The 26,127-nt window shown below is 43.0% G+C and overlaps 1 protein-coding gene across 12 annotated transcripts in view; it reads left to right on the top strand.

Annotated features, from left to right (window-relative positions):
* MEGF11 (multiple EGF like domains 11) overlaps positions 1–26,127 on the top strand; it is a 255,172-nt gene that overhangs the window by 112,035 nt on the left and 117,010 nt on the right. For 9 of the 12 annotated variants that reach the window (XR_014957712.1, XM_085588997.1, XM_085588995.1 and 6 more), the window contains one exon: positions 21,850–21,924. The exons of the other annotated variants lie outside the window; for them this stretch is intronic. Coding sequence is in view for 8 of the 9 variants with exons in the window: in XM_085588997.1 (XP_085445123.1) it covers positions 21,850–21,924 (75 nt within the window). In the remaining variant the exon portion in view is untranslated. The remainder of the gene's footprint in view (positions 1–21,849; positions 21,925–26,127) is intronic. 12 annotated transcript variants of the gene reach the window in all.

Raw genomic sequence — 26,127 nt, 5'->3', positions numbered from 1 at the left:
CTGGAAGGAACCACAGTCTAAGCACTCAGGTGGAAAACAAATAAATAAATATCACACTCCATTTTTATGGAAAGCATTAAATAAACTGAATGTGAGGAAGATACTGCACTTGCACTACCCAGACCTTTGAAGTACAGGTCTATAATGTATTATTTGTTGTGCATCTGCCACTACTGCAGTATCAGCTAATGGGGGAATGATGCTTTAGATGTCATTTTAGAGTAAAAGCACAAGACTTAGTGAGTCCTGGGCTGCAGGAGGGGCTGGTTTGCTGCTCCCTCTGTGGCTGCAGGTAGCAGAACTCCCTGCTTTTCCTGACAAGTGGTGGTGGAGTGCATCCTGCTCATGGAGGGGGAGCAGGACTGCAGCCAAGGGTGTTTCTGTAGCTGAGGTAACAGCTGTAAGAAAGGGATCCAGGGAAACACCCACCTCCCTCATCAGCCCAGGGAAAGGCTGGCTGGGTGCCCCCTCACAGCTGCTTGGAGGGGCTGGACAGATGGGCAACTCTGGGGCCCTGATCCACTGGGTACAGGCAAGAGTGTAAATCCCACTGAGATCCCTGGGAGGGACTTTGGCTGCCACCCCATCCCTCTTCCCAGCCTGCCCCACAAATGCCCCTTTGCAGGGACAGAGGGCACTGGCTGTATCACGTTTGCATCTCCTGGTGGCTTCACCCATGAGAAAGCATCTGGTAGGGATCTTCAAATTCCCATTGTTCCTACAAAGCTGTAATGGGGAGTAAGTCAAAGAGAAAAATCCTTTTTCTCTGCTTTTAGCTCTGCTTCTAGTTCAGCATCCCGAGAGGGAAGCAGACGTGGCTTTGCTGTGATGATCCATGGCTGCTCTCCTTCATGTTTGGTTGAGATGTGAGACCTGAGGGACTTCCACAGTGCCTTGGTTTGGGAGGGAATGTCTCTGGTAGTTGGAGCAAAGGATTGATTCCCATGATTGGGACAAAACTCCATGCACTCCAGCAGCTCCTTCTGACCATGGACCTGGTGTGGGACCAGTGACCATTAATACACTCAGTCTCCCCACTCAGATGATGGGGACAAGAAAAGTCCATGTAACATTCAACCCTAAAGCAACCCAGGTTTTCCCAAAAGGAAATCTGTGTCTGAGGAGAAAGAACCACTGTATCTCTCCAACACATGGCTCAGCTGAAACTGGTTTAAATATCTGGTTTAAATGTAAAAAACATTTATTTAGAAGTTGCATAAGCTCCCACTTATTCCTGTACATGAATTAGAGAGGATTCTGTTTCAGTGTTACTGTACTTCTCATGTTTGCCACTGACAGCCTATCTACATCATATAAATAATCTCTAGAGCACCTAATTTAGTACTATTACAGTCCAGATGAAATGTTTATGTAATTTCCCTTCTTTTGAGATAAACTTCAGATACAGAGAGAAAATTGACTGTAAAAATGACATTGTAGGACTCTATATTTATCTTCTCTCAGTGATTTCCATAGCAAATTTACTCCATTTACCATTTGAAGGCTTTTTTTTCCTGTTGCCTTATTGTAAGCATGGCAAACTGAGCATGAAATTGTACCATCATGGTGTGTTTCTCCAAATCACACTTGTCACACTTGTAATCTCAGTAGAGGCAAAAGACAGATTTGGTGTCTGGGCTGCACTTGTAACAGTGATCCCTCTGTAATTACAAAAAGGCTGTTTTATTAAATACCACTCCTCTGCTATTCCTAGGCTGGAGGCAGGGATGGACATGTTGGGATTAATATTTACAGAGGTGTTTTGCAGCCCCAGCCAGGAGCAGCACTTTGGTGTGATAGGCATTGTCAGGAGACAAAATTTAAAAGCCTTTGCCTCCAACTGATTAGTCCCATATGCATGCTTTGATGCTTAAAAAAAGAGTTCTTTTCCTCAGGGCAGTAATAAAATCATCCTTTTCTGTCTCATTGTCTAACTGCAGCCAGAGAACTGCAGTATTTTTGGATATTCACCAGTCTGCCAAAGGCTGTTGGTGGGTTAAAACAAGTTCCTAGTGAGGAGGGGGAGACAGGCAGAAACAGACACACAGAGACAATATAAATCTTGTTTAAAGAAGGAAACAAAAAGGATCCTTTAGACTAGATTTTTTTTTCTTCACTTTTTACTTTCCTGATCTTTTTACTTTTCTGTCTTGCATTAGTAGACATCTTTCAATCCAGTATCTTCTCAGCTCAGGTTCTTGTCTGAATGCCCAGGGTCTTTAGTAAAACAAAGTAAAACTTGCTAGAATTGTAGAAGGCAAATCAAACCTCTGATGTCAATCAAAGTCAGGAAAACATCAGCAAATCCACTGAAACCAGAGAGCAAACTCATAACTCCCAACCCCCACAGGATCTGATATTGGAGAGCACCTAGGCAATGGGTGTTTGTGTGCAGAGAGATCATGGAACAGGGGATCTGGTGGATGTGGAGCTGTGTAGTGTAGATGCATTCAAATATCACATAGATTTCATGAGGTTCAGAGTATGTGCTCAAGATGAGATTAGGCAGCATATGGTCCTGGTATCTGTGACTGTCAACACATCCCTTCTCCCTTCATCCATAGAAAACTGTCTTCAAGAGGTAACCTGCTGGTGGGAAAAAATCACTTATTTATTGGCAGTCTACTCCAAAAGCCAAACTTGAAAAGTAAGAGTGGCGTATTAGAAAATATTAAAGATCCAAGATTAATTTCAATAAATATCCTTGTGAAATGTTTTGCTAGATGGCTATATTTAAAGGGAGTGGCAGAGTAATTTTGGATAAAAAGCAGTGTCTTCTGATGGTTTTGTTTTGTCCACAGAGGCACAGGTGACATTCAGTGAGAACCTAACTCCTAACCTTTGAACTGCTCCATCCACTGCATGGTCTTGGTGTCCAAGGAAATTCAGTGTTCAGCTTTCCCTGGCATTGGATGGGGGAGGGAGTTTCTGACTAACATCCATTTTTGATGTGCAACAAAAATGCCATATGGAGTCAAATTGGTGATCGCGGCTGCTTCAAATAGAGTGTTATTTCTTATTTGTGGCATCTTCACAAAAAAATCCCTTCAAGCTTGTCTTTTAGTGCTGAGCTCTCACAGCTTATTGGCCAAGTCCTTGATGGAAACAGGGAATGATCTGGAGAAGTCAGTTTTACACAGGCATTTTTCTGTGTTTTATTTCAAAGGCCCCTATTATTAATAAATTGTAAAGAACATTCTTTTAATCTACTGCTGCACCTTCTTGTTGCCATGAATTCATTTCCTGTGATGATCATGGCAACACAAAGGGTGGCTCTGTAAATTCAGGGTTGTGCAGAGAGACCTGACAGTGCAGGGTCCCTGCAGCACAAGGCATGGAGTGTTCCCAACTCCCAGCTTCAGGTGGCAATTAGCTCCCTAATGCTCCCAACCTTCCCACCTCCCACCTCCTCTCACTGGGGATAATATTGACATTTAGAAGGTGCAGACAAATGCTGCAGTAAGGAAGGGAATGTTTTTTTAATGGAGTCTTCTACCATAGCTGGGAGAGAGCAAATGTGTGTACACAATTTGCATGCATTTCAATGTGTATCTCCTGATGAGTTCCAGGGCACTGTTTGTTTCAGGGGGAAAAATAGCTGATGTAGTCACCATAATTGAATGAAGTCTGTTTAAAATATTCCAATGTGAGAGAAAACCATTCTCTGCAGAAGGCCAAAGTGAGCTTGTGTACCTATGAAATCACATTTCAGTCCTCAAAATAGTCCTGGAGTAATACATAGACCTTTTTGGCTTCTGGCACAGATAAAAGTCTCTCAAAAGGCATGATGGCAGTGATGGATCCAGGACACTGCTATGTCTGTCACTGACTAGGACATCTCCTTGGTCCCTTTTGTCCTTTTAGGAATTGTTGGCTCCTGCCTTAGCCCCAGCTCTGGCTGCCCTAGAGCCCGTGAGGGACAGGTATGGACATGCACCTCAAACTTCTCCCTGGACCTACAGGCTTTTACCATAAACCCTACGAGCCCATCCAGAACTCTGGCTAAATCCAGGTGCAGCAATGCTCTTGATGTCTAAATTTTGGGACCTCACCTGTCCAGATTAGGGCAGGTTGCCCCCAGAGCTCGGGGTCACACCTCGGCTCCGTGGTCACCCTGTATCCCTCTGGTGCTGTGACCAGCCCAGTGACAGGAGAGCACAACCAATTGTGAGGTGAAATTCCTCTGAAAAGCTGCTCCCCCCCTTACCCTTTCCTTGATTAGTGACTTGGACTCTCAGCATTTCACATTTTGGGCAAAGGAATTGCTTTTCCCCCATATTCTGTTACAAAACAATTATAACTGTGTCTTTTCCTTCAATAAATTAATTTTCTGGATAAAGAATATAGAAAAGGTTTAGGAAATTGAATACAGCAGACACAGCTTCTTATCTATACATGTATTTAGTTACTCCTCATGGTCTTGGGTTGAAGACTTCCAGCAAAAACCATCCAGCGTCTTCCAAATTTGACACTGGGGATGGTCCTGTGCAGGGACAGGAGTTGGACTCAATGATTCTTGTGGGTGCCTTCCAGCTCTGCATATTTTGTGATTATATATACACATATATCCATACTATATAATTTTATATATTCATAAGATTTTTAAAAATTGTTCTTTAACTGGTTTTTGGGGGATATGAGCTGGGAAGTTTTTTTTATTTAGTAGAACTTGATTTTTAAAGAACTCAAGACAGCCAGGAACATGGCAGAAGTGGTGCAGGGTGGAACAGAGGCAGGCAGGCAGCAGGGATTCCTAAAGCACAGCAGCTGGAGTAATCCAGCAGATTTGGCACTGAGCTTCCTTGTGTTTGTACCATGGCACTGGTGACTCTTTGAGTTGAATTAGGGAATGATGGAAACAGGAGCTCACATAAAACATGCATTGTTATCCATCCTTTATCCACAGCAAATTTTAGAAAAGTGACAAATTCGATCTAATTTCATTAAATTTTCCAGTTGCCTGGAATACCAGGAAACAATGTGATCCACCTGGATTTTTTGCCTTGTCTCAGACCTGAAAGGAATTCCCTAGTCCACAAAGGATCAAGATTAGTATTTGCTTTTCTTTCATGAAAGGTTACCTGTAGAGTGCCTCACATTCATTGGGAAATTTATTTCCTGATGAATCCAATTTACATTAATGTGGGCTCATTAAAAGATAATTATTGTGCTGAGAAGAGGACCACAGCATCCATCAATAGAACATTTGTAATTGTTTTAGTCGTATGATAAAGAGATAATTCTGAGTTCAGCTTTTCATAATGCCACTCTTATAAATGTCAAAACCGGATCCTTATTGTGGCAGCTATGGCAAAACTTAATTACTCTGATAATTATTATCAAGAAGCAGATGTCTCACACCAGCTCACCTTCTCTCCATTAGCGCAGTGTAGAAACTTTTAATGTTTTAACAATCAGGACTCTGAAAGAGACTACAAGGGTCATAAATGTTAAAATATCTGGATCAGCCAAGCTTTGCTTGGAGGAAATTAGCACTTTTGAAGGCAGCATTTGGAAAACTGTTAAACAGTGGCCCAGCTGCAAAACTCTTCTGTACAGTTTCCCAATATTGGAATATATTTAGTGAAGGTTCTAAAGAGAAAATTTGGTTTTATCTGATGAATTTTGCTCCGTGTGTGGAAGCACACACTAGATTTCTGGTTGTCTTAGCAGGCTCACCCCCTGATTAACATTATATAATAATAAATAACAGATCCTTGCATTTGTAGAGCTCTGTACCTTCTTGTTCCAAGTATTTCATTAAGTAACTAATTGAGCATCAGAGCACCTGAATAAACTGGGAAGATGCCCTCTACAATAGAGTTCATGGTTTTTTGCCTTGATAATTTCTTCTTGGTGTAGGTAAACACACACTTGATAACAAGAGGGGGAAATAAAGGAAATGAACAGTGAGGGAGAAGCAGAAGGGCAGATAAAGGATCCAGTCCAGTGCTGGAAATCAGTGGGAATGGTGTGTGAGGTGGTGGGGATGTCCATGTGTGCTGCTGGCAGAGCAGGCCGTTCTCTCACCTGTCAGGGGGAGTGTAACAGCAGCCAGCAGAGAATTCACTCCCTGGGATGCCCTGGGGACTGCAATTCCATAGCTGGGAGTGCAGCTAAAGGGACAAACAGACCTTGTACTGTCCTTTGCCAAGAGCCATCCATCCTGGGGTCCTGTGATGCCACACAAGTGCCTCCATGGCAGCAGCTCTGCCATTCCATGTGCATCTCTCTAGTGAGCACTGGCTAAATTCCCTGCCTCACTGGAAAATTTATACAGGGAAAAAATATTTACTGATGCCTCTGACAGTCAGAAAACCCAGACATTCAGGAATGAATTCATAAACAGACTACAGAGGCTCCAAATGTCCAGCAAAAACAGAGAACTAAAAAGAAGAGGAAAAAACTCAGCACCATTTGATTCAAAGAATATGCATTAAATTCTCATTCCTAAGGTTCCTTTCTAGCTTGTACTTGCAGAAGGCACTGGCAATTGTAAGGACATTTTTCAGCCTGAAACTTTGCTCATCTGTTTGAAGAACACCCTCACTAGGACCCTAGTCACGCACCCAGGTTTGGAGTAGCAGCTGCAATCTACCACTTTGATTAAAGAAGTCTAATTTAAAATTACAAATGTATTTTTCAAACCATTCTTTCAGCTCTGCAAATGCCGAGGTTCTTTGTGAAGTGTAATGCAGTTACTTTTATGTAGTAATACAGTTCTCAGTGTGTCTCAGATAACATCAGGCTCTTACATATTCTGACTAGGCAATGAATTTCAGTTAATAATGATGTTTGGGACATTAGCACCTTTCATCTGGAAATACTGAAGAAATACGAAAACAATTGAGAAACCACAGAGCAGGATTTCTGATAGGCTGACCAAGGCATGAAATGTGGGCCGTGATTCATGTCTCACAGTGGGTCAGGCTCTTCTCTCTCCACCCCGGGCTCTCAGATCATTCCCTGTACAATGGGCTCGGAGCCACATCTAACATTGTATTCTTACGGCACTGCAAAGCACAAACCACCTCCCACTGCTTCTTACATTTCACAAAGGTGGGAATATGACTGTGATCCGGCTCCACTCAGGAGTTCATCCATATTTAGAAAGGCATTTAGCACATCCCAGGCCAAGTTTACATATGCATATGCATGGCTTGAAGCAAAGCAGACGCTGTGCAGTCAGAGCAAGCCCAGCTCGCATGAGGGAGCACCCAGTGCTGACACGAGGCTGAGCAGGGTGAGCCTGGCGTGGAACCCGGGCCTCTGGCTGCCCCGCCTCAGTGCTTCCTCACTTCCCTGCACATTGTTCTGCCCCACGGCCTTCCTGTGCCACGTGCTGTGCAGAAAAAGTGTTTTCTGAAGATATTCCAAAGACACACGGCATCATTTTATTGGAATTACTACAGAGCCCGAAGTTGTCATGAATCGACCAGTGCAGATCACTGAGATAGCAATGCTGTTTCTACAGGGTTTTTATCTTAAACCATCCCATGATTAGAAGAAAGTTCTGTATATCACAGTGAAAAGCAGAGATCCTTGAGTTCCCTCCAATATTTTTAAAGGCTATCACTGCCAGAGATAGGGTAGAGGAAATATACCTGTCTGTGGAAAGTTAGATGGAAATAGATACAGACTGTACCTGCAGCTGAAATAATGACTGAAGGAGCTGTCTTCAGATGAAGAGCACACTTCTGAAATACCCTGTCGCAGAGCATTTTTTTCTGAAGTTAAATCTAGACAGAATCTCTCCTAGGAATAGGGAAAATTGATTTGCTTACTGAATTGCTCACAGAAAAAGCTGACGTTGAAAGTTAAAGTAATTACAAAGAATGGAAAACAATTGGGTCCAAATCAGAAGGTTTTTTAAAATTGCTGCTCCTGCCTTTGACTTGCAGTAATGCAGGGGTCTGCTCCCATCACAGCAAGGATTTGGAATGCATAAAGACATGAGCACTCATTGAGCATACGTGGTAATGTCTGGAAAACAGAGCTATAATTTCTTTCTTCTCCCTCTTGCTTGGTTTACCAAGGTGTCCCTGGGGTACTCATTGTTAAACATATTCATAAAAGTCCTCCAACTCTAAGAGAAGTGAAAGATACAGAGAAAAATCCTGCTTTTGCTTAAAGCTGAGCAGCACCAGTAGAATTTGCCAGTGGCTCAGCTCCTCCCCCGGTGTAAATTAGCACTTACAACTCCAAATGGAGTTTTGTAGTTTCCACCAGCTTGTTCTGCTTGCAGCATTACAAGTGACAGCTGAGTTTGGCTCGTCCTGCTAGAACAAATAGGAAAAGGATAGAACAAAATATCCTTTGCCAGCACTTTCCAGATGATCTTTCTTTGTGATAGAAGTGTTTGTATTTTAATAAGTGCCTTTTTCACACAGTCCAGCTACTTTTTCTTGAACCACAGAGGGAAGACACAAGCAGATCCTCTGTGGGGGCCAATTGATGGCACCTCAGCAGCAAAATGGACAAATTCTTACAGCACAAATCTGTAACTCCTCACCTGTAGCAAACAGCATTGTTACTGTGAGGTGGCACTGGTGGAGCAGCTGTGAAAGGCACCTGAATTATGCAGTGATCTGACACAAACTGGAATTTTACCACTGAGGAAGTTCCTGCTTGCTGTAGTGGCAATTATGCAACCCCAGCTCTGGTTTGTTGCTCTTTCCTTTCTTTGTGTTAGAAAATAGTAGATGTACTCTGCAAGTCTGCACTTTCCTTATGAGATCTCCATCTTCTGCTTTAAAAACTATATTATATGAAATGTCAATCTGTCCACTTTTGTCACTCTGAATATAATAAATATCAGGTTAATAACAGTGACTAGTACAAAACCATCTCCATGGGAATTGGGGTGGGTTAGCTGAAAAACTCCACTGATTGAAAAAGAGTTAAAAGCCATGTCATCCTGTCACCTTGCAGTGTGACAGTGCTCCCTGCTCAGCCTTCATTTCCCTTCCATCTCACACCAGCTGCTGCTCTGACAGTTCCCACAAGGATCCAAAGGCTGGAGAGGGCTTGGCCAGGCAGCTCATCCCCGTTCCCTGAGCTGCAGCACGTGGGGGATCAGCACATTCCCACTTTTGCTGGTCTGGATCATTCTCCTTAGGAATCTCTGCCTGGAAGAGACTCACCAGACCACAAATAAGCAAGCAGAAAAATCAGTGCCACGTTTAAAATGGCTCTAACCTTCTGTTGTCCTCATCATTGATTTGTGATGGGGGAAAAAAAGCAGAGTAGGATTTGATAGGTGACCTCTGACATGAAAGAAGACAGCAGTGCACAGCCAAAAAGGGAAAGAAAGAGGGGAGAAAAGATAAAGGAGAAAGTTTTAGGTACCTATAGTGCATCACATGCATGTATATGACTGAGAAAGTATAAGAAACCATATGTTTCTTATTCCAATTGTCCTCTGCACCCTTCTCTCCGAAGAAGGGATAGTAATGAAGTTTTATTACACATAAAATTAGCTTCTCTAAGTGCTGCCATTAACTAGATAATAAAAAGAGTTGCCTGAATCTTGCAAAAGAATTGTTTTTTAAAATGTCGGTTAATTGCTAAATTACTCCAGCTCCTTTCCAACTGCTTTATCTTTGCAACACTGAAGTCTTCAGTGAATGACTGAAAGGTTTTATGTCCCTCTTCTTCATTCCCTGTAAGGAAAGGCAAGAGACAGAGGGAGCCTCTTACACATTGCAGCAACTTTTGGTGTTGGAGCATCCAGTCTGTCCCTGGGCCCTTTAGTGTCCCCTAAAGGGGACAGACTGACCTGCCAAATAACAACTCCTTGGGGTATCCATGGCTCTCCCAGGGTGTGGCTCAGCCCTGGTGCCACCTGGATGTTCCAGAAGGATAAGTTACCAAAAAAATTATCACAAACATGCTTTCAAACATAACTGTGCATCAAAAGAAGTCTTCTTTGGATTGGTGGGGATGGGTTTGTAAGCCCTGAGTTGGGGTTTAAAGCTGTTTCAGGTGAGGTGTTCTTCCCTGGAGCCAGGGATGAGCCATCAGTGAAGAAACAAAGGAAGGGGAACGAGGCAGAGTTGAGGAGAAGATCCACACCAACAGGAGCAAAGGCCTGCTTGGATCCCCTTTCAGGCATGTTCATTACTTCTTGTTGGGGATATTCTGTGTGAGGCTGGGATCCCATTCCTGCAGCCCCTGGGTTTACCCAGCTCCAGTTCTGTGGATTCCTTTACTGCTCTCCTTGCTTGTGGTATTTACTCATTTAAACCCAGTTCAACAAAGCTTTTGAGAACAGGTTTAACATTAATCTCATGCTTTGAAGTAGTTTCAGTTGAAGCCTATGGGTAAGTGTCTGGCTGGAGTAAGTGCTGCTGTTATGAGCAGCTTTGGAAAAGTCATCAGTAGTGTGCCTAATGCCTGAGCACCCCCATGCACAGCACTCTGATTTGAGAGCAAAGGATCCCAGGGACATTGGCAGAAGGCTTCCTGGGTTTTCTGGCTTTATCCATAGCCCAAAGCATCATCAGTAACAGGGAACTGCATCTCTGTCTCTTCCCCATCTCCTTATCCTTCAAAAGTTCCGTTTAGGTTATTGTATAAATCAGTATGAATCAAGTTTGACTTTGTTTTTATCCAAGGATGCTGTCTAAGCTCTTCTCATGCTGTAGAGAAAAAACACTCCTTGCCATCAAATCCTGTCATCTTTATCCAGTTTTTCTTGGATGAAATGTCTTCGGGACTCAAATGTCAAGGTTAGTTCCAGGTTTTTTTAAATCTTACAGGATCTCGTATCGAATAGGTGGAATTTTCTCCAGCAAAAAGGCCAAATATAGACTGTGGCCAAACTCTGCACCAAGTTTTAATAGGGAGCTCAGAGAACTAATTAGGTATGTAAAAATTGTTGGCAGTAATGCGAACTCATGTCCATCTCCAAAGCTGGAGACACGTGGTTGAAGAGATGAATTGCTTGGGAACACATCCAGCACTGATTGTTTTATGTGAGATCCCAGTGACTTCCATGGGAATTCCTTTATGGAAAGCCAGTGGAATACGGCACCCTGGTCATTGCTCTTTAAGAGGCTTTAAGGACTTCAATGATTTCCATGACTTCAGCTGCCCCACAAGGCAAGGGAGATGGTCTGAGCCATGTGATCTGCTTCTGGGCTGAATGTGTGGGTGATGCAGGAAAGCCAGGTGAGAATTAAGTGGGTTATCTGAAGTGCTTGTGAATAAACTTCTCACCCTACACTGTCAAGTTGTGTCTTCTAGATAGATCCACGGGAAAAAAAATTGACTCAAGTTTGCAGAGTTATATCATATTCCTGAGACAATTTTCCATATCCTGGCACATGAAAATGTAAATTTTCTTTAGGTGTGCTGATGGTCCTTCTGAAGAGATATCAGGGGAATCTTAAATGTCTTAAAGCAAATCAAGCTCTCCAGATATAGTTGTGCTTTTGAATATGCAAAATAACATGACTGGAAGGTCTTTTAGCCAGGAGTCTCTGAGCTGATGTTGTTCAGGCCGTTGACAAATCCACTTTCTCTTCCCACAGTGCAGATGTTCACAGTGCTGAAATTCTATTTATGGGTAAAGAAAGATGCTATTACAATACTCTGGTAATGAAGGGAGAGTTCTGTGGGTTCATTGCTTCTTTGTTAAATACAAAACCCAATAAAGGGATTTGGAAGATGTCTGGGAGGGATAACTAGCAGAGAGTGAAGAAATAGGGAAAAGGAGAGTCTGATGGAATGGTATAGATCAGAACACACACAGGCAATTCCTTCTGGTTTATATTCTGATCACACAACAGTGTTACTCTGCAGTAACTCCTTGAAGCTAATAGTTTATAAAACAAAATTAGTCTGGAGAGGTATTACACATTTGTAAAAGGGGAAGAGGAATTTGACCTCATCGAGAGACATTAGTGAGGAATAACTGGGGGGGAAATTCTCAAAAGTCTTACACTGCACTTGGAGAATGGATGTGGGATCTGTGTAGCTGTGATGCCAGAACATGCCCATGTACAAGGAGCTTTGTGCAGCTCCTCGAGGGGCCTGGCAGCCAGGCCTGGGTCTGTCGATGCTCCACGTGTGCTCCAGCAAAGTCAGAACCACCTGAGACAGCACAGAGAAATCTGCTGCAGCATCAACACTTCACACACTTAAACCCAGTTATGCATCAGCTTTTAAACCTTCTATCCCTTCTGAAAGTTTGAGTTAGATTCATGATATGAAGAACCTTTGAAGATTTTCTTCTGCAGAAAGGATCTTTTTGAAGATCCTTTCTTGGGTTATGTGGATCTTGCCTTTGGCTGCTGGGGCCAGTTTAAGAAGGGGCAGTCACTGCATTGGGTTTGCATGGCCAGCTTTGGTTGTGGGGGACCCAGGAGTGAGGAGATTCTGTGAGAAGCTGCCAGAAGTTCCCTCATGTCCCATGGAGCCAACGCCAGCCAGCTCCAAGACCAATCCAACACTGGCCAAGGCTGAGCCTGTCAGAGGTTTACTGGAATAACAGAGTTAAGATGGGGAAAACCCCAAACTTGTGCAGTTGCAGTTGGTGGGAGGAGTGAGAGGAAGAGCTCTGCAGACCCCAGGTTTGTATTTTCTGTCATCTGCCCAGGTGAGGAGTGACAAAGTGGCTTTGGAGGCTGGTGCCACCAGGGACACCCCACCCAGGCACTGCCAAGGCAGCACATTTTGACTCTGTTTGCCAAGCTGTCCTGTTAGTGTAGGCTCTGGAATGATTGGTGATTTCAGGATGTTGTTCTCTAAAGAAATCGGAAATGCTGGGAAATGAACTCCTAAAATACTGTGTAATGTGTGTAACTCTTTTGGAAAGTGTTTTAGAGTATCAGCTCTTTGAGGAGGTGAGCACCGTGCATATTAAACTGATGCCTTTTCAAAGCTCTGAGCTGTTGCTAAAATGTTACAATAAAAAAGTCATTCCCTCCCAAACACATTACCAGTTAATGCAAACACAGGGTTTTCTAAAAAGCCATTCCATTCCTTGGTGCTGAGAGCAAGAAAGCAATCCAGAGGCTGCAGCCTCATGCCACTGACCTCCTGTGTGACTCAGTGTCCCCCTGGAGAACATTATCACGCTGGGGCTGTGACTCTAATTAGGGGACAACAGACAGGAAGAGCTCTAGAACTTTTGAATGGGGTCAAGAATACCTTTTGATCAACTAACAGAGGCATCTTAGGATGAAAGTCATGAATGTTAAAAGCCATTTCAAACCAGCACTGGAATAGGATAAGCAACACTTCAAGCACCTGAGATCAAATAAGCAATTGTTTTGTGGAAATTCTTGATCAAAGAGACAGTAGTTCCTGCCTGATGCATCACCAGGCTGTGAGAGGGGGAACTAAGCACCAAAATTCAGGTGTATCTCATATTAAAACACTGTGCAGACATGGGCAGCTGCAGGAGCTGAGGATATATCCCTACCTCCAGCACTACAGGAAACAACAGAAGTATTTTCCTACTTGAGTTCCAGATGCAGGGAGAAAAAAGGATGTTACCAAGGGGAAAATGCAATATGCTGACCATCTGGTGAGGCACTTGCAGGCAGGGTGAGATCTCAGCTACAGGAATGGATCCCCCACATCTCTCTTAGCCAGACAGCCAGGCAGCAGAGATGCAGAAAAGATTTGGCTATTAAGAGGTGCTGTGAAATACCGTGGTACTTGAGAGGATTAACATAACCAAGTGCAGACTTCAGCTGCTTGACTCTTTGTATGTTTTGCACTTATGTAACATAATGTAGCACTAAATAATGTAGTATTGCATTAGACCATACATTGAACGTTAGCAGGAGTGATGTCACACACTAATTACCGTGAACAAATGACCTGTGATTTCAAACCCATTATTTCAGAAATGTGCAAATTTAAGCATGTTTAAAGTGGGAAGGACCAAGCAGGTCCTTGCTGAGGAGGCTGCAGCGAGGTCAGGCTGGGTCTCAGTCCATGGGATTGGGATCAGCAGGGTCCCTGGGCAGGCAAAGGCCTGGCTGGGACAGAGCTGGAGACCAGCACAGCTCCAGCTTAGCTCAGGCAGTGCCTGAGGGTCCAGGGCTGAGCTGAAATGCAGCCTCTGGGTCTTTGGGCTGTGGGTGGTGGTCCCAAGGGAGGCTGGCAGGGCTGTCCTGTGCACCAGGACCTGAGAGAACAGCCCAGTGCAGAGCATGTCTAGAATGGCACTCACTGGGTTCTCTCCAGTGAGGAGCTTCCCCATTGTCCAGGAGCACTTTGGAAGTCACTCCCAGCTGTGCTGACCCTCTGCAGAGGATCTGCTGTGTCAGGTCGTGCACAGAATCAGTGCTGCAAGAGACCCACAGGATCATCCCACTGTGTGACATTGTTTCAGTTTAACCAGAATTTGACTTTTGCTTATTCCAAATGGAACTTCCTTTCCAAGCTAATTTTTTAACCATCCCATCTTTGAGAACCTTCCTCAAACGGATGGGTCGAATTTGGAACACACTGTCAATGCCAAATTCTCTCCCTTGTCCAATGCAGAGGTTACACTAGTGTTCATCCTTTAGAATCTAAAACCTGTGTAACAAACTAATGTTTACAGATTATCATTCCTTATTTGTCTCCCTGGAATGAGGCACAGCATAGATGTTTTTGATAAATTATTAAATATATCCACCTGGTAGTCAGGTTGAGCAGTGTTCATCCTAAAGGCTCAAAAAATAGCACATTGCAAGTGCAGTTTTTACTTATTATGCAAGACTTCTTCTGCAAGCAGAAGTGAAGAGTGGGAGAGGTGGAGATACAATCCCATGTGTTGATGGAGCGATTACTTCAGGAATTCATTTATGTTTGCTAAAAAACTTTATGCAGATTTGTCCAGGTCATTTAGAGCTCTGCCTCTCAACTATGCACATGCTGAGGATTATGAAACCCCACTGAGTTCTCATCTTCTGAATTCCTTTTATCTTGTTTTCACTTTGGACTGCATCATACTGAAATTTAGAGGGAATATGTTACTTCCCTAACTGCAGAGTTGCCATAATGCATTTAACATGGCCTGCATATCAATTACATTCCTATAATCACAGATTAAAGAGTCTGGAACGGCGCATATAAAGAAATCAAGAATTTAGTTAGGTTTTATAACTGTGGGCTTAGAGTCAGTGAGAAATAAAAATGCATGCAGACTTGGTTTTCCTTCTCTTCCCTTCCTTGGGCAGCTGCCCAAATGTTGCATCTCTGAGTTAGAAAAAGGAGTTGGGTTTGGCTTCTGTACAGATTCCACATTCACTGAGCTGCTTTCTTCATTTAGTGAGCGCTCTCTCTGAGCAACACTGGCCACATTCATCTTTATTAGGCTGTAATGGGAGGCACTGCACGGGAAGCCTTGATCCTGAGCTCTGCATAAAACTGCAGCTTGCAGATGCTCTAATCCTACCAGCTATTAGCTCCATAAATTTATAATTGATATATAGGTGTAAGTCTTCCACATCACCTACCTGAAAGCAAGAGTTATGAAATTTAATAAACTGCCTGTGTCCTTGGAGCTGTGATCTCCCTTCATGGGGGAGAACAAAATGTCCATCAGTGCTCCTGACAATTACTAGAATCGTTGTTAATGTACTATGAGGAGTAATTCACCATCAGGGCAAGCTCTGAGACACAGTAGGCAAATTTAAAATATTTTATTGTGCTAATATTACAGTTACAAGTGATATTTTAAAGCAATTTGCCATGATAATGTCAATGCAGTGCTAAGTAGTTCCTTTTAATGCTGTTCACAGAGAAGCTGATATCCACACAGATGTAGCAAAGCTTCTGAAAGAGTGGCTTAATACAAGGGGAAAAGCAAAATCAGCGTGATCCAGCACAGTTGTGAGGAGAAAGGTGCTGGGTGGGTTTGTGGAAGGGGGCGAGTGCCTGAGACAAAGCAGTGTTGAGTAACAGATGGCAGCCAGGACACACCAGTGACTCCCCCACCGAACTGGTGCAGTTCAATTTACATCTTTGTCTTTCTAAGAAAAACAGAAATGCTATAAACATATGCAAAAATACTTAACTGTTACCTCCAAGGCACTATTTCACCACATTTCTAGGATATTAAGACAAACTAATCATGTCTCTAATAAAGAAAAGCAGTTTTTCCTCAGCACTATGTGAGGGAAGCAGCATTTTCCTGGAGGTGTATATTTGATGAACTGCAGCACTGATTATTTGATTGATTTAACTATCAGAGAGGTTATAATAATAATAAACCAATTCAAGACATCATTAACTAGCAGAGCATTTGAAATAATACAAATGAGACAATGATTCATGGGCATATTCAGATTTATTTTTGTGGACTGTTGGGGTCCTTAGGTATTTAGAGCCAGTTTACACAGAATTATGGACACTTATGTAATGCTGTTTTCTGAGAGGAATTCTTGATCATAACTAGTTTGGAACCAAGCAGAAAGCAAAAAGAGCATCTAGAACATTAAAAGGAAAGAAACAACATCTCCTGAAGGAGTTAGAAAAATTCAGAAATTTATAGAGAGCTCAGCTCAAGGTAAGAGTGGGAACCACCTCCAGATACTGGACAATTTGCGACCTCAAATTTGGTTTGGAAGGCTTTGGAAAAGAAATGGTTCTTTGTTATGCTTTTGTTTGTGCTCTTTCACCTATGGGAGTCTTTAATTATGCAAATGTGTGCCTTAATACAATTGTGGAGACAAATGTTGGTGATATTTGTGAGTGCTGTGGATGCCTGGGGTAAAGGCTGACTTTTGGGACACATGTGAAGCTGCCATGGGATTAAAGAAATGTAATTTATAAATGTATTCATTTGATTGCTGAAACATCTGAGTTTCCACTGCTGTCTCCTGTAGTCCACATGAGTTTGCCTCCCCACACTGATGGTTTGAGGATCTTTAGCACAAACAGAGTCTTTGTAATAATGGCTTCCCCATCTCTCCTTCCTTCTGATGCCATGCACATCCTTTACATCCAATGGGAAAAACTGATCTCCTGCAGAGACTTTGGAAGCCACAGAAGAGGCTCCTCTTCCCCTCCTGAGCCTCACCTGAGACCAGGTGGCCTTAACGTGGCTGTTGGAGGTTTCATTCACATTTTTTACAGTTCCTCCTTTTTGCTGCAACAAAGGACTTCCTTTAACTAGGCCACCCATTAATGATCAGATACTTTTATCCTTTCTTGCCACACAAACTCTTTTCTCCTATCCATAATATTCTTTGCCTGTTTCTGCTTCATAATCAATGTAGGCAGTTTTATTAGTTCCAGGACCTAATTTAACATCAAAAGAATCAGACCACCTCTCTGGTGTGTGAATGACTGGCAGACCTGATTCAGGAAGGATGTATTTCATAGAACCAGGTTTTCTGTCTGCCAGCATTGCTGCCTTAAATGCAGGGAGAGCTAAAGGAAACCATGGTGGGTACAAAAGCAGCAGTAAAGAGTTCTTTGTGCCAGATTCCCCAAAGTGTGCCTGTAAAAATATTTCCTAAGGCAGCTCTCCATCACTGCTCGTGTTAAATCTTTTAAATCCATGTGTAATCTGGTAAATCTTATTCATCCAGATAGATGGACTGGAATGAGAACTCACCCTGCGAGGAAAGACTGGCCTGGAGAAGATAACAGTTCTTATTTGTCATCCTCTGTTATTGTAACCATATTACAGGGGATAATGAAGTGCAAGGGACAGCAATTAGTTGGTGGCAGCACAAGTGATAAGCACAGCACCAGGACTTTCATATACTGTGGTGTGCGACGCAGCCTATTGATTTAACGGCGGGTTTTCTCCCTTTCACTCTCCAGTAAAAAACAGCACAGAGATTTATGTGAGCAGCACTGCTTTGGAATACAGATCAGGCTGGAGAAACGCTGGTGTGAATCTTTGGATGCTCACAGTTTAAAAAACCCCAGCCTAGGTTAATTCATACCGTGCTTTCCAAAGGGGCTGGATGCCGTGTGGTCCCCGTAGGGCTCCTTGGCTTTGTTGCTCACACCTGAGTGCTGATTAATCTGCCTTTTAACCGTGCCTGCGTGGAGCCACACATGCTTGGAGCCACCAGCAATGTGTCTCTCTCCAGGCCTCTCTGAACTGGGTCACCCTTCAGCTATTGGTTAGTGGGAAATTATTCCCTTTGAGATTCCCAAGCCACTCCATGGGGCTGACTATTGTCATGTTCTGGCACTGAGATTGTAGAACAGATTATGGGCAATCTGTCAGTTCAGGCTGTTCAAGGAGAGATGAAAAATCAGACACGTGTTGCTCTCACACACTGAGCAATTCAAACAAAGACAACAGAAAAAATATTTTTACTATTTCCTATTATAATATGGCAAGCAAAGCACAAAGTGTACCTTGAATAAAGAGTTCTAATGATGTATAGCCCTTCGCATTATCAAAATGTTCCTGTGGATCTCAATGGAGAATAATTTCAGGTGTCTTGAGTCAGTTTTGATGTTCAGCAGCTACCACAGACCCTGTGGATACTGAGCCCTATCCCAAAAATCACCTTTGGCTGCACCTAGGAACATACTTCACTTTTCAGGGCTGAGGTCAATCAACTATGTGGTGATGATGCATTTAGATTAGTTTGTAATTAATGTTTCCTGGCACAATTTTAAACTTGAAAATGAGAACCCAGAAGAATTTGTTGTTGATCATGGAGGGGATTTTAAGATCAGTTGAAACCATGGCCTTTGAATACAACTAGGCCACCAACATTATAGCAATTCTTGTATGGACTTGCAGAAGTGTCCAAGGCCAGGTTGGGATCCTGGAAGGTGTGATGATCCTGAAGGTCTCTTCCCTTCCAAAGCATTTTCAATTCCTTCCTCTCTGACCTTGAATTATGTAACATAATGAGTTGCAGGCTCTGCCTTAAGCAGGGTATGGCTTTTTTTGGCTTTGTCTCTGCTAAATAATCATCTGCCAGTGAACATGTTTAATATTGTCACTTAATATTGTAGGTTAAAAAGAGAACTGCATTGGAAATTTCATTCTGGTAAACAAGCAATGAGATGAAAAATGCCACAAAAAAACAACTCCAGTCACTGCAATGCTTAATGTTTTCTGGTCTTGGTTTTATATCAGCTTCCTATTATAACTACAAAGGCAGAACCCCAGTGTTATGTAATTAGAAGACGTATAAGCAAATTAAGCATTGAACAAATATTTCAGAGCTTAGAATAAACAATCCTAATAACCTTTTTGGCCATCAAAGAAGCCTATTTTTTATTCTACATAAAGGGCATTCTGGCAAGGATGAGAAAATTGTAGGGAATGTGAGTTAGTGGGATGTTTTACTGCGGGGCAAGAATTCCCTCCCAGCCCTGGCCCTGGTTTAGATGGTTGCTCATGCTGTCTGTTGGCCAGGGCAGTCACTGGCTGGATCCTCAGCTCTTGGATTAAACCAGAAAACAGCCCCCCCATGGATGCTGCACCCCCTGTGCCCTCAGGCAAGTTGTAGGAGTAATGATCCAAAAGGGTTTAGGAGTTTTATTGCAGCAGGGAGGCAGCAGGGGTCAAATCTCTACCTAAAAAACCTATAACTAAGTCTGTAATTCTTTTATGGGCAAAGCTGCAGGGATTTCTGCTTGATTAAGGATTGCATGATTGAGGCCAGTGACATTAACAGGCACAATGTCCCCTCTGCATCTAAAACAGTGATCAAACATGACAGGAGAAGCCATGTAATAGCAAAATCCCAACAAATTCTTGCCGGTAAGAGTGGCTGCATGCTTCCCATCCTTCCCAGCTCTATAAATGGGATTTTTTTTTTTTTTTCTGCCATTAAAAGCAATTTTTGGAACTTCCCTGTTGTATTTAATGCATACCTCTTGCCTGTCCAGGCTCTACGCTTCCCCAGCTTTGTTTTGAGGCTACATGATCAATAAATGTCACTGCTGAAGTGCTTTGCCAGTTCAGGTATCAGAAATGAAAGCAGAAGCTTCAGCTCTCTTTTACTGGTTGTGACAAATTGATTCTTTTTGGTCTACCTTGCATTTCTCTCACTTCATGTGTCTGAAGAGAGGGGGATTTCTCACAGCACCTGCTGCTGGGCCAACCTGAATTCCAAGATCCTTTAAAGATTTGTTATTAAATTTGTCTTGTGCTCATGTAAAATGGGAAGTGGTGGGATTCTTATAATTTGAAACCATTTGTGTTTTGGCAGTTAAAAATACTAAAATTGAGACTGTCCATACAGAGTGAACCTGCACTTGTAATTACAATTTGTCCCTGAATACTCAGGGCTGTGCAATTAGGTGAGGAATTATATGCTTAAAGGACCACTTGGGCACTTTATGGCCAAATAAAAACATAACTAATCATAAGTACAGGTGCATATATGTTTGCTTAAAAAGAAACAACAAACAATTATTGGATCCCCACAGGAACATTTGTTCCCTTCCTCAGGAAATAAGAGGACTGACTTGTGCTGAAGAAGGATTTTTATCCTTGCTGCATGAAACCTTACCAGGATTGTTTTCCAATTACTGTTCTGAGCAACAGCACAAGTTCAGGAATGGATTAATCTGAAACTTTACTTGTAGCTCCCTGAAATACATCCCCAGTTTACTCTATTTTGCAGCCAGTTTTGCTGAGACACAGAAGTGCAGAGAACTTTGACACTTGGTTTAGCTTCTTTCCCCCCAGAAGTCCATTAGCGAACGCTTGCTGTTCTCAAGAGTTTGTGACACATATGAAATGTAGAACTCACATTTCTTCAGAGTCAGTTAATGAACTGAGTGTGCAATTTGTCTGCTGGACTCTGTCCCTGAGATTTCCAATTCCTTTTGCTTAATTTCTGTGTTCTGAAAGTTTTTAAACTGTCAGCAAAGATGCTTTACCAGTCTTCACATTATGGCAGGAACAGAACCCTACTTTCATTAAGGGGTGGAAAGGGATGCCAGTTGGGTTCTTTTTTCCTCAGATCCCACAGGAGGAGATATGAGTGAACAAAAGCTACTACTGCAAAAAAAAGAGATCAGGTGAGATATGTACCCACTGAAAAAAAATCAGAAGAGATTTAGTCATCTATGCAGAACACATGCAACACCTAATTAAATCAGGTTTCATTGACATTAAAATAAACAGCCTGAATTAATGAATGCAGTTTGTGAGGAACACTCAGCTCCCATTGTGCAGGCAGACTTTACACGAGGCGTTTTTGATAAGACATTTTGGGGGGCAGAAGTTGTCACTGCGTGTTTGTACCGTGGAGAAGGGCAGAGTACAGGACAGAGATCTCTGCTCTGGCACCTGGATGTGTCCCAGCTCCTCTGCTCCCTGCTGGCTGATCTTTGGCAAGACACATCTCATTTCTGACAGCCTCTGAAAGCATTTTGTAGTCTCCTCAGGAGTAGCAATATTTAGGAACAAAGCATCATTGTCCCAGGAATGTGTGATTTGCGTGCTGCTTTATTCCACAGGATGGGGCTTAAACAAAATTGATGGGAAATGCTGGCTTGTGCTGGATCTCTGCACAGGAGTGAATCTTACCCAAGATCAATAGAGTCATTCCCCAGCCCCGTGGGTTTTATGAGTGCCACAGCTTAAAGGAATCAGGTCCTTCCCCAGCAAAAGCACTATGCCTCTGCCATAATTGCTAAGCTTAGGAAATGGATAAATACAAAATTCTGGGTTTCCAGTGTTTTCCATTTCTTTGTGACCATTAATGAAATTACAGCCCTGCTAATAACAATGTGACATCCTGGCCATGGGAAAGGTATGTGGGAAATGTCAGAAATGCAAGTTTGGGTGAAAAAGGTGCAAGTCCTCACATGTTGTTATCCTGCTGACTTCATCAAGGTTATACAGTGTTTTCAGGAATGCATGGGAAGTGGTATTTTCAAGTTGTTATTTTGATTTTCCATAAGATTTGGCCACCTCTGATGGGCTGGGGGAGTCCAGCACCTCTTCGGCAGAGACTGGTGGAAACAGCAACTACAACAGTGAGTGGCTTCCAACAAATCCAATGGCTCCTGTAGCATGGTGGGATCTGAGGGAGCTGCTGCCTGTCCCTGGACATGGTTTCTCTCTTGAATGGCACATAGTCCTCTGGACCCCAAACCTGAGGGATGCTGAGGCAGAAACTCAAGGGAATTGAGTAGCTTCATGCAGTGTTTCAGTTAACTGGGTCAGATTTTTAAATTCATCCTAAACCTGTGCTTTAGGCAGCTGGATGGATGCAATTTATAGTTCCATGGCCTTAAATGCTGCACGTTGTACCACAGGCCTGCCTGGTGCTCACCTCCAAAACACCCACTGGAGACATGAGACTCCTTCTGCTTCTCCCTTCATGTGGTACTCTGAGGTTAAAGAGGTGTTAAAGCTTCTTCTGATCACTAAAGACCTCATGAGTTTTACATTAAACCAGCTCTAGGTCAGTATGTCCTGGCCACATTTCAACTTGGGTGAATCACAGGGCACAGGATTGGATGTTCTGGTTCATTTTATGCTTCATCCCCTTCATTCTGTTGTCAGTCTGAGGACCAAATCTTCTGGCATCAGCTGCCTATTGTAGAACTGCATCCACTTCTACCCAGAACCACTTTGATCTCATTTCCTTATGCAAAGCATCTACTGGGAGCACTCAGAGCAGGCAGGAAAAGAGAGCCTCAACTGTGTCGGTGTTTGCTCCTTTAATATATTTTGGGATGTGTGTGGGTTTATTTACAAAGCACGTGTAGTTAAATGTCATTGAAAAATATAATTAAAAATCAATTAGAGATCATTCTAAAAACAAGAGGTTGTAAAAATGGAATTTACAATAATAACCAGACTAAGCATTTGGCATTTACATGTCTGCACCAAATAGCAATTCCCTTGTTAGTTGTGCTTGAGTGACAAGGTACTCGCTTATCTCCTGGATATAAATTCCAATATTCTTGTTATTGCTGGGACAAATAAATACCTGCATAAAGACTTCTTGCACTGCCAAGTAACACCAACTGATTAAATTCAGACAATTGTTTTTTTGTTCTTGTCTGGGCCCAGTGCCAAAATTATCCCATTGTATAAAGGACCAGATTTTGCACTCAGCTTATGCTCAGTTAATGCAAGGTAAATACGGTGCTACCAATACAAATCTAAGCACAGAGAGACATTCTGAAATGTTGTAATTTCCTACATAAAACCTGAACATGCAGAACACATAGAAGCAAAAATGGAAGAGTATTTGGCCTGTAACATAACATGGTGGTGAAGGCGATGGCTGTGACTAGAACTAACTCTCCAAGGGGGAGGACACGAGATGTGCTTGGAGACTATGAGGTACAGAAGTCCCTGTGACACATTTTGGCTTCCAGAGAAATAACTGGCAATGTCTCCATAAATCCACTGGAATGCCTGTATGTACATGTGGAACTCATGCCTGCACACTCTGGATCTGGCTTTAAATGGTAAGAGCTCCAGGACTGTCTTGCTGTGGGATCAAATATCCCAGATTTATAACCAAGCCTGAAGTCTTTTTCTTTGTTAATACTCATCTCCTTCATCTCCCATCTTCATGTGAACAGCTGGGGGTATTCCTGAGGTTCTTTAAAATAGGTGGAAATTAAGTATCTAAAAAGTATCTATTTAAATCATCATGAGCCCATAGGAAACACTGGAATCGGTGATAAGGTCCATCTGTGATGGTTCCATGTTGAAGGGGATGGGGCAGGATTACCCTTGGGAAGTTCTCTGCCTGTGCCTGTGTGCACATCCCTTCTCTCCCTGGCAATGCTGAGGTGAGTGGTTGGCTCTTCTCGAGGTTTGGAGTCAGCCTGGAGGGCAGGGAATTGTGCTAGAGAGCAAAGTGCCTCTGTGGGGTAGCTGCAAGGTTGGTGGTAGTTGCTGCACTGGGCCATTTCTCTCAGGTGATGGATTAAAGAGATCTGTGAAACATCCCACACCCTCCTGTTTGATTCTGTGCTGATTGGGTTCTCTCCTGTGCTGGCTGTGGCTTCTACAATTTAGCTCTCATTCCTCATTACATGCACAGACCAAAATGAATCAAAACCCTCTTGAAAATCTGACATTGCTGCCCTTTAGAATTTGGATGACATGGAGAGTCTGTTTCTCCTATTTATGACTAATCAGAGGTTTCATATGTGCCACCCCATGCTCTCATCAGTTCAAGATGCAGAAATCAGCCCCTTTCTTTTACCATTGCATCTTTCTTTGTCTCTGAAGATCTCTATTAAAATCTTACTGTAATACTCAATCTGCATTTTTTCCCAGTTTTCAGATCCATGGATACACTGCAATAACACACACTTGTTTTATGAGGATGGCTTCCTGCAAGTATTTTATTCCATTTTAAGGATTTCTTCCCTCATTTTTTCATCCCACAATTCAGACCATTCCCAGGGGTTGTTGCCTGTGCCATCCCTGCACCTCTCCCAGCAGCCAGCACCCTGGTGCATCCCTCTCCAGACATCCTCCCTCTGATCCAGGCAATTTGTGCTCAGACTTGGATGGAATATGGGTTTTTTGTGTTCGCATATGAACATCTGCTTCAAATTCCCAAGCCAAGAAAGACAAGAAGCAAATTAAACTATTTGTTCTTCTTTCTGTCTCTTTAATATCAAAGTCATTCCTTACATGCTCCTTAAGCTTCCACTTTTGATCAGGAGATATTAAAAATGGATCTAAACAACTCACATCTTAATCATATTCCTTTGTGAGCAGGGAAAGAGTGAGGGGAGCAGGGGGGAGAAGCCAGAGCTGCTTTGCTGCTCATGCTTAGTATCCAACCTGTATCCAACACTTCATGCCCTGCCCTGGGAGCAGAGGGGTGTCCCTGTCCCTCCTGAGCTGCCCTGTGCAGAGCACGAGGCCTCTGCAACATCCTGCAGCTTCAAATCAATCTCTGCCTGCGCTGGAGCAGCCTGGGAACAATTCCCTGCTGCTCTCAGAGACCTGGAAAAGGGAGTTGGGAGGATGACTCAGACATTCCTTCTTCCCCCTGGGCTTTCTTGCAGTGCCAGCCCAGCAGCCAAGTCGCTCTTCTGGATGCCTTGGTTGCAAGTTCTCAGAAATCTCTTTAAGAAAATTCTATAAAATGTCCTTTAAGAAAAACCAAAGAGAAACTTGAATGTTTTCACAATCCTGTGCAGATTTTGGAAAAGATGTCATCCACTTCAGGAGGAAAACCAAGAAGTTATGGTGCTATTTGGATCCAATCAATGAAAAATCAAAATAATAAAATAAGGTTTAGCATTTCACAAGAAATTGTTCATTCTACACAAACCTGATTTCATTCTATGATGGAATCACAGATTTAGTTGCAAGTTCTATTAGAGTAGCTGTGCAAATAAAATAAATTTTTTGACGTGTTTGATTCAGTACTGAAGGATATTCTGATTAAAAAATCAGCACCATACAATTATCAACAACATGTATTAATAATTGAATAAAACCTAAATGACAAATCTCAAAAAGCAGCTGTCAATGTGGAATAAACATCAAATGTATTTCTGGTGGGTTTCTGCTATTTCACTTACTCCTATAAATATTTACATTACTGATGTAGGAGTAAATATGGAATCACTGCAGCAAAAAATTGTGAATGACAGAAGAACTAGCAGAGAGTGGTGAGTGCTGATGGGCACAGTGTTCACACAGAGCCATCTAAACCAGCTGACAAATTATTTTAGCATTTCTAGAGGAAGGCTGGAATTTATATCCATATTATTGACATCCCTGCCCATGGCAGGAGGTTGGAACGAGACAATGTTTAAGGTCCCTGTGAACCCAAACCATTCGGTCCTTTCCAGCACAAGCCTTTCTTTAGTTTCTGGGATTCTCTTATTCCCCGCAGGGAGTTGTGCTTTTTTCTGTAGGCACTGAAGGCTCTGGGAACCGAAAGATCTGCCCGTCAGTCAGGAGATGAGTTTGCCAAGCAAAGGAGCCAAGGCAACTGGAGCTTTGTCCTTGGGCCAGGTGATTTTCTGCCGCCGAGGTTCACTGGAAATTCCATATCCCTGGCATGCAGCGCTGCCACCGTCCGGGCGCTGCCCGGGCTCCTGCCGGGATGGAGCAGCCCAGGCGGACCCTGCCCCGATCCCGGCAGCTGTCCCGCTGAGCTCATGAGGAGGAGGAGGCAGGAGCAGCGCTGAGCTCCGGGCGGACACGCGAGGAGCAGCAAACGCGATCCCTTTTCTGCTGAT

Source organism: Lonchura striata, chromosome 10, assembly GCF_050655825.1.
Source record: "Lonchura striata isolate lonStrDom1 chromosome 10, ASM5065582v1, whole genome shotgun sequence".
NCBI lineage: Eukaryota > Metazoa > Chordata > Aves > Passeriformes > Estrildidae > Lonchura > Lonchura striata.
The sequence above is the reverse complement of the archived record's forward strand: the minus strand, read 5'-3'. Positions and strand labels throughout refer to the sequence as shown.